We start from the raw sequence: 8,611 nt of genomic DNA, 5'->3' as shown, positions 1-8,611 counted from the left end.
AAGACAATGTCATAAAAAACAAAAACGTAGTATTGCAGTAGTAGTAGTAGTAGTAGTATTTATCTCTTGATTGATCTCTGAGTCTTTTGATTATCAGGAGGCATTTTTTTTACTCGCAGGTCCAACATTTATGGCATCCCATTCCCCCTCCCCCTCTAACAGTTTTCTCTTGCCTTAACTGACAAACTGTCATGTTGCTTAGTATTGCTTCTGACCTGAAGAAGAGAGGTTAACTCTTGAAAGCTTTTTTTAAATATATTTTGTTATTACAGAGACTGATGTGACTGTGGGGGGGGGGACATTAGAGTGTAAGCTCCTCTGTACAGAGACTGATGTGACTGGATCAGTGTTCTCTGTACAGCACTGCGGTATATGTCGGAGCTATATACATGCGTAAAGTATAAACAAATAGAGAAACACTGGGGGAATCATCATTATCAGACGTTGTATTTTCTCACCTTGATGGAGTCGTCCCATCCGCCTGTCAGGAAGACGTGATACTCAGAAGGGTGGAACCTCAGGGCGAAGATTTTGCGTGTATGGCCGCTGGTCAGGCTCAGGTCACAGTCGTTCTGGAAATCCGGAGCCATTAAGATGTTCTGAATCTGGAAGAAGGAACACTAAATCTCAGCAAGTAATTAAAGAGAACCTGTCACATGGCATGTTCAGTAAGCTGGATCATGCATGAGTAGCAGTCACAGGTTGGCGTATCCTCCTCCAGAGCAGGCCCTCTGGCGGCGGGGCCATGACACAACATCCATCATGGAAGGTAAGAAGGAAAGGAATAGAAATAGCATCTCCTGTGTTGTGGAGAAATGTTCACATTTTAGACACGCTGCAAGAATTGTAGCAAATATCAGTTTCTTACCTGTTCCTGTTCTGTAGCTACGATAACAAGCCACCAAACTAAGGGCCCATTGACACGTTTCCTTTTCCAACAGGATATCATTGGGTCTCCCTGCTGTACAACTCCTGAGATAAACTTATTTTCAGGATATGCCACCTGGAGTTTGGACTGTGTTCAATGACTTGTCATGTGTCTCAGCTGACTCAAAGTTCACACATACTCAGTGGCGTCACAAGGGGGGTGCGGCCCGCACCCGGGTGACCCCATTGGAGGGGTGACATCAAAATGACTGACAGTCATTTTGTTACTACCCCCTCTAAAAAGTCAGGCACTCTGTCATGGACCGAGAGCCCGACTTTGTGAGGAGAGAGGAGGGGACCCGGCGACATACGTCATCCCGCCAGGTGAAGGTCCCGTCCTCTCCCTGCCGGCGCCCATCACCAAGATGGCCGCCAGCAGGCATCAATTAGATGACCGCGCATGCGCGATGATGTCACGGCGGGGTGTCACCTGGTCTCCGCTCCAGGTGACACCCGGCCTCGGGACGCCGCTGCACATACTGCACAGATGTTACGTTATATGAACAGATGTTTGTAGCCACCTTACCATTCACCTATAAGAGCTTGTTGAACATCCCATTCCAAACCATGGCCATTAGAATGGAGTTGCCTCCTTTGTAGCTATAACATCCTCCACTCTTCTAGGAAGGCTTTCCAAAAGATTTAGGAGGTGTCTGTGGGAATTTGTCCCATTTGTGAGGTCAGGTACTGATGTTGGATGAGAAGACCTGACACGGCATAGCTATTCATCCCAAAGGTGTTCATTTGGGTCGAGGCCAAGGCTCTGTGTAGGACATTTCACATGTACGCGTTCACGCTGTGTATGGAGCTGGCTTTGTACACGGGACAGTCATGGAGGAACAGAAAAAGGTCTTCACCAAACTGTTACCACAAGGCTGGAAGAGCACAATTGTCTACAATGTCTATATGATCAGTGGCGTCACTAGGGGGGTGCGGACCGCACCCTGGGGGACACCATTGGAGGGGGTGACACCAAAATGACTGACAGTCATTTTGTTATCACCCCCTCTGAAAAGTTGGGCACTCGGTCAAGGACCGAGAGCCTGACAGTTGTACGAGAGAGGTGGGAACCCGGCGACATACCTTATCCCACCGGGTGAACATCCCTTCCTCTCTCTGCTGGCGTCCATCACCAAGTTGGCCACCGGCAGGCAAAAGGGCGTGACGTCATCACACGCATGCCGATAACATCACGGCGGGGTGTCACCCGGTATCCGCTCCGAGTGACACCCTGCCTCGGAACACCCCTGTTTATGATGTAGAATTAACAGGACCTTCACCGAAAACACCTGAACTCAAATATTAGGAGGGATGTCCGCAGACTTTTGGTCATATAGTGCCGTATCCTCTCCTTGGTACTCACTTAATTGCCATCCACCTATAGGATCAGCAGAGCCACCATCCCTAACATTCTCTACATCTCTACATGGCTAGCACAGTTCTCCTCCCATCACATACCCCAAAAATAGGATAATTCCTCATTTGAGGACAGTGGGTGGGGCCATTGCTTTATGTCCTGTTGGCCAGATGCACATGCAGAACGTTGGTGTATAGTGTAGATAAAGCCTGTGGCAGTGCAGGGTAATGCTTCAGTGTAGTATTGTTACTTTGGCACCCAGGACTCTCAGCCACAGAGGGTCCAGAATGTGAACCATTTTATAAGGAAGAACCTGGCCTTTCAGGTTCTTCCAGGTTTTCCTAATTGTAATTGGGATCTGGAGATTTCTTAAGGTGCCCATACACTGCTCGATTCTCGTACGAGTATCGCGGGAAATCCCGCCATCGTACGAGAATCGAGCAGTGTGAACGGAGACGTGCGACCGTTTCTACTGTACGGTCGCACGTCTTCCGTCGAACCAGCATGTTCGAAAACCAGCCGGGAATCGTACGATTCTCGGCTGGTTAGAACGGTGCTCGGGAGACAAATGCCGAACGGGCCGGTGTGCGCACGCGCACACTGCCCGTTCAGCATTGCAGTCATCGGAAGCCGCCCCTCAGGGGGGCGGGCTTGCGATGATCGAGAGTGCGATCTGCCTGTCCAACTGTCCAAGATAGGCAGATCGTACGTTTTTTTAATCCCTGTACAACCATCGCAAGACTAAGGTCTTGCGATGGTTGTAGAGTGTATGGCCACCTTTAGAGCTCTGGGTGGGATGAGATCTCCAGTCCTTGGGCCAGGTGTTGCCAATGACCAGCTTGGGCTGATAAGGTGGCTGAGAGCAGCTTCATTAAGAAGCCAGCCCAGAGCTCAGGGGAGAGTTGGTGTGCAGGAGGCACACGGCCACAAGCAGACTCATGTGCATGCTTGACGCTTGTGGAACAGCCAGGGGAGGTTGTGGAAGGTTGGTGACCCAAGGGACCTGGTGGACACACTGTTGAGAGAGCAGTGTTTGTGCTCACGAGGGGTGAGCAGTGTGAGTATCACACAGAAGTGTGCTGAGAACTGTTCTGTTTAATTTATGTTGAAGAGGAATAAAGACTGTCCTGTTTATGTTCAAGTCGGCTTCAAGACTGGTCCTTAAGCGCTCACCATTGGGCTATGTTCCCCAAACACCACAAGCCTAATATTACAGATCTATTTCATCCAAACTGCATACAGCTGTTCACTGGCGGAACTACCAGGGTCGCAGCGGTCGCAATTGCGACCGGGCCCTGGCATTCCGCCACTTGGGGGGCCCAGTGAGGAAGAGGGGGGCCCCCGAGATCGTATCCTGCAAGGCCGCCATCAGGGATTCATGCTTCCTTCCTCCTCTGAGCATCGGTCTGTGTGTGTTTCTCACTCTTTCCCCCCCTCCTCCTCTCAGAGAAGAGGGAGGGGGGAGTGAGAGAGACCGAGGGACGCTGGGGGGGTTAAGAATGAGAAGCCCAGACCCTGCACACTGTGCTGCAATTTCTTTAAATGAGAGAAATGGATTATATTAGGTTCGCTGGGGTCAGGGGCACACATGGGTAGTATCATGGGAGTCCTCTGTGCTAAGGATTCAGCCCTAGGATTTCAGCTGTGCCAGAGCTCCACTATCCTGCGACCATCCGTTTATGTTAACTGCCCATTATATATACATAATATACATATTACATTACACTGTAATGTTCCCTAAAATAATCTATTTCTCTACCACAGCTTTGGATAACATTTTGCATTCACTTTGTATCGCCTGACGCCCGATTATAATGTATTGCTGGGACTTGTAGTCCCGCATAGCCGGTGGTATTCTTCATTGCTGTATGGTGATTTATACAGCAATGCAGAATAGCTCCAACTATGTAGGACTACAAGTCCCAGCAATGCATTATATTTTTAAGTAGGGATACACCACTGCCATTACTGGGCATTTTCACAAGTACTCACACTAATGCCCCGATACTAAACGCAGATACCGGATGTTCTGTCGAGAACGCTGATGTAGTCGAATTTGCTGACCTCAGCACCTGCGCTTGCGCACAGACCGGTATTATCGAGGGAACCGGGATTTATTCACAAAGTATTTTGTTTAAATCGTTAATTGTGACCGTCGATAATATGCTGCCCATCATTTACTGCCATGGACGGCATATTATTACCGGTCACAATTAACAATTACAAACGAATACTTTGTAAATAAATGCCGGTTTCCTTGGTAATCCCGTCTGTACGTAAGCGCGGATACTGGGTCGGCGTTCTCGACAGAACACTGCACTAGCATTTTAAACAAGCAGCTGCCCGAGGTCCCGCGCTTGCTGGGGACCTCAGCAGCCTTCCTGTTAACCATGCGGTGCCATGCCGATGGGGGGGCCCTTCATGGTTTCTTGCACCGGGGCCCTGAAGGTTCTAGTTACGCCTCTGCAGCTGTTTCAGGCTGTACCTACCACAATGAGGACCCTGCTCCTTTCTAAAAGCTCCGCCAGGTCCTGTTACAGTACTATATAGAGGGTACATAGGCAAAGAGTTTCCAGCTCTGAACAAAGCAGACTGTACTGGACTCCAGAGGACAACAAGGTGTGTGTGATATCTCTAGCAGGTAGAGTTGGTCAACCTGATCCACATGTCTCAGCTTCCCTCTCCTCCAAAATGATACGATGCTATGGCACTGGCACCAGGAGTTGCCGCTCTGATATTCCACGCTTGAGCCTTTCATATATAGGACATTTTCATAACAGTAAAGTAGGGCTTTACCTTTCATACATAAGACCATTATTCATGCATGTGTGGCAAATGACAGCCTGTTACCTCATTGGTGTGACTGTCATACAGACGGATGTGGCGATCTTTCCCAGCCGTGCCAAAAACGCTGCCGTCCATGCTGTAATCCAGGGCGTGGATCTCATTCTCTGGCTCTGTAATGATAAAACAGGTCAAATCCAACCTCAACCAGCTAGACCAGTGGTGGCAAACCTTGGCGCTTCAGCGGTTTTGGAACTACAAGTCCCATAAGGCATTGCAAGGCTCTGACAGCCACAGACATAACTCCCAGAGGCAGATGCATGTTGGTATTTGTAGTTTTGGCACAGCTGGAGTGCCAAGGTTCGCCACCACTGAGCTAGACAATGACCAGCCAATGTACACTATATGGCCAAAATTCTGTGGACACCTGACCATCAGATCTATAAGAGCTGGTTGGACATCCCATTCTGAAACCATGAGCACGCCTTCCTTTGCAGCCTTCTAAGAAAACTTTCCACATGATTGGGGAGTCTTTATGGTGGAATTTATGTCCATTCAGCTACAAGAGCATTTGTGAGGTCAGGTACTGATGTGGAATGAGAAGCCCTGGCTCAGAATGGGCATTCCAATTCATCTGTAGGGTTCTGTTCAGGACACTCGAGTTCCTCCACACCACACTGGTCACACCGTGTCTTTATGGAGCTGGCTTTGTACACAGGGGGCCGTCATGGTGGAACAGAAAAGGGTCTTCACCAAGCTGTCACCACAAGGCTGGAAGAGCCCAATTGTCTACAATGTCTTTGTATTTTGTAGAGCTAACAGGACCCTTCACTGGAAGCAGCTGAGCTCCATCATTTGGAGGAGTGTCTGTAGCCGGAAGTTACTGCTTTGTTGTCCCGCCTTTCTGGGCATTAGTCTCCTGTCCCCGAGTGGGGTCTTCCCACTGTGTACATAGGGGAAAGAGGAACTAGGCTGGCGGAAGTTGGAGGAAAAGCCAGAAGGCCGTAGAGAGAAGTGACAGGTGTACGCTTTTCCCTTTCTGGGGTAAATATTTCGGCCTTGGGTCCAGGAAATGAAGAGGAAGCAGTGGCGTAACAATCGCCATAGAGACCCAGGCGGCCGCTATGGGGCCCAGGCACAGGGGGGCCCTCACTGATTCCCCCTCACAGCCAGCAGCTGCGGCATAAGAGGCCCGGCGTTCGCAGTATAGGAGGAGGCCGGGTCCGCCTAAGAGTAACCCCGCCTCCTCTTACATCACTGGCCAGCGACCTAAGAGCAGGTAGGGCCTGTCGATAGAAGAGGAGGCGGAGGACGAAAGAGGAGGCGTGTCCCGACGACCATGGAGGCAGACAGCGCTGACAGGTAAGAGGTGTGCAGCCCATCTGAGACCCTGCAGAGCCCACTATAGAGAGTCTATGGTGGGCTCTGCGGGGATCACTCTCAGGTGGGCTGTTTGGTATATCAGGTGGGCTCTGCAAGTGGCATAACTAGCAATCACAGGGCCGCATACAAAATTTTGCTATGGGGCCCTGTGATTTCTAGTTACGCCCCTGGTAGGAACTGCAAAAAAAACTTTTTGGGAAACTCTGCCACATTTTTTGGAAGCATCTAAATCTCAGTTTGCGAATATGTTCAGTAAAGTTCTGAAGTCAGGAAGTGTCTTGTTGTGTTTAGTGAAGGACCAGCATGTGAGGTGAACAATCTATTAGCACCCGGGAGACGGGAGTCGCGTGTAATGCTCACGGTTACTATGCAGGATTGGTAACATGTTCTCTTTGAGAGGTAATGGCACAACCTATACCCGGGGACTGTGAAGTTAGATGTTCTGGTCGGGAATGAATGGTGGGTTCATCAGTGGTGGTGGCTGGAAAGGTTCCCCAGGGTGCACACGCATGCCATCTGGCACCCCAGTCCTATAGGCCTCTGGTGTGAGATGAGATCCCCTATGGCCTAAACCTGGAACCTGGAGAGGACCCTCACATGTCAGGTATGCATATGATTCTTGACTAGGCCTAGGGCCGAAGAAGTGTGGAACCTGAGTAGAAGTTAATTAGAGGGATGGAGTCGAGGCCCACCATCCCTCTAAAACCATCCCTGTAGGTCCCAGCGGTGGGAACTGGCTTAACGACCCAACTTGCTTTACACATGATGTGTTTACAGAAGATCCTCTTGAAGCTTAAGAATGCCCTTCAGGAAAGAGGTAAAGAGAACACGTCACATGTGAACACGTGACATCGCATGGAGAGCTCATTACTCAGGCACCTGTGACTGCTCACATAGGGTCAGAGAATCAATTCCTTTTGGGAGGCTGCTACACAAATATTAGGGCCACCACCAACTTTGTTACTGCTAGGAGGCTCCTACTGGAGAAATTAGAGCCACCATCTATTCTGTTGCCGACATAAGAAGGTATTTTGCTGTTTTTTGGTATCTTGTGCCCCCAACCCTCTCTCCACAAGACCTGACTAATGAAAATTTTACATTGCCATGTATGTGTATCAGTCTAACCCTACAATGAGGACTTCCCCATCTCTCGCCGGGAAGCAGGAGAACCATACCTGTCAAAGTATGAACGTTCATCTCAGATTGGATGTCATAAAAGGAGACCAGGCCGTCCGCTCCGGCCCCCACCAGGACGTTGCTGTTCTTTGGGTGGTAGTTGAGCGCGGTGATGGCCTGCCTGCTGCGATGTCCGGAGAAGAGAGACGAGGCCAGAGAGCCACTCTCTGTATTCACGATCTGAAATAATCCATAGAACGGGATTATGATGTGCCGACACATCCCACCGACCTTCTGAGGTACAGAAAAGATTCACCGTGCTTACGGTTACTGGCAGAGGAGAGGTAAGCAGGTGCGGCCTCCACATTTCAATCATCAGACATTCCCTTTTAGGTCTCTGGGGTCTACTCTTTGCCTCTGCTACTCCAAACAATCATCTCTTATGCACTGGAGTCAGACTTCATTTAATCTCAACCAGGAAGCTGAAGTTTAATCCGCCTATATTTTATATTTACTGCCCCCCCTCCCCTCCCCCCATCAATATGGTAATGACATTTTTAAGGTTTGATGTGGACAATCCATTACCTGGATGGCGCCATTTCCGAATCCCACAGCCAGCTGTTTGCCATCGGGGGAGAAGCGGAGGCTGTAGATGCTGTGTATGTCTTTGCTGAGCGGGATTCGATATCTCACAAAGAGTTCCCCAAAACGCTCGTCATCGTCAGAGCCCTCCTCTACGCTCTCTCCAGAGCTCTCCAATGCCTTGGATCTAAGAATGGCTTCTTCCAACCTTCGCCGAGACATGGCGACCCGAGATTATCCCGACTGCAAAACAAACCGAGAAAAATGGACCAAACCAATCAGCATGGGGGGGGTCTGTCATAGCTTTGTGGTGGCACAAAACCCATCATGGGAAGAGAACCCGAAGCTGGAGTTCCCCCTCAATATATTGTATCCCCAAGGTCAGCAACCTCCATTGTACAAGGATTACACAGATTGGAGGCCAGTGACCAATGGCGTACTGTACAACCTGACTGGGTCCCA

The 8,611-nt window shown here is 49.8% G+C and overlaps 1 protein-coding gene across 1 annotated transcript; it reads right to left on the bottom strand.

Moving 5' to 3' along the window:
- Window positions 1–458: 458 nt before the first annotated feature.
- Window positions 459–8,395, bottom strand: LOC108800814 (cell division cycle 20.2, cofactor of APC complex-like; the record flags this gene model as incomplete). The annotated part of the gene is made up of 4 exons (XM_018572825.1): window positions 8,153–8,395; window positions 7,627–7,807; window positions 5,135–5,241; window positions 459–605 (listed from the first exon to the last, which is right to left on the bottom strand). Coding segments are annotated over exons 1-4 (654 nt in total), but the record flags the coding sequence as incomplete, so codon positions are not given.
- Window positions 8,396–8,611: the final 216 nt, after the last annotated feature.

The sequence above is a fragment of the Nanorana parkeri genome, unplaced genomic scaffold (genome assembly GCF_000935625.1).
Source record: "Nanorana parkeri isolate BGI_ZX_2015 unplaced genomic scaffold, ASM93562v1 scaffold2144, whole genome shotgun sequence".
NCBI classification, from domain to species: Eukaryota; Metazoa; Chordata; class Amphibia; order Anura; family Dicroglossidae; genus Nanorana; species Nanorana parkeri.
This window is presented reverse-complemented; position numbering and strand designations above follow the sequence as displayed.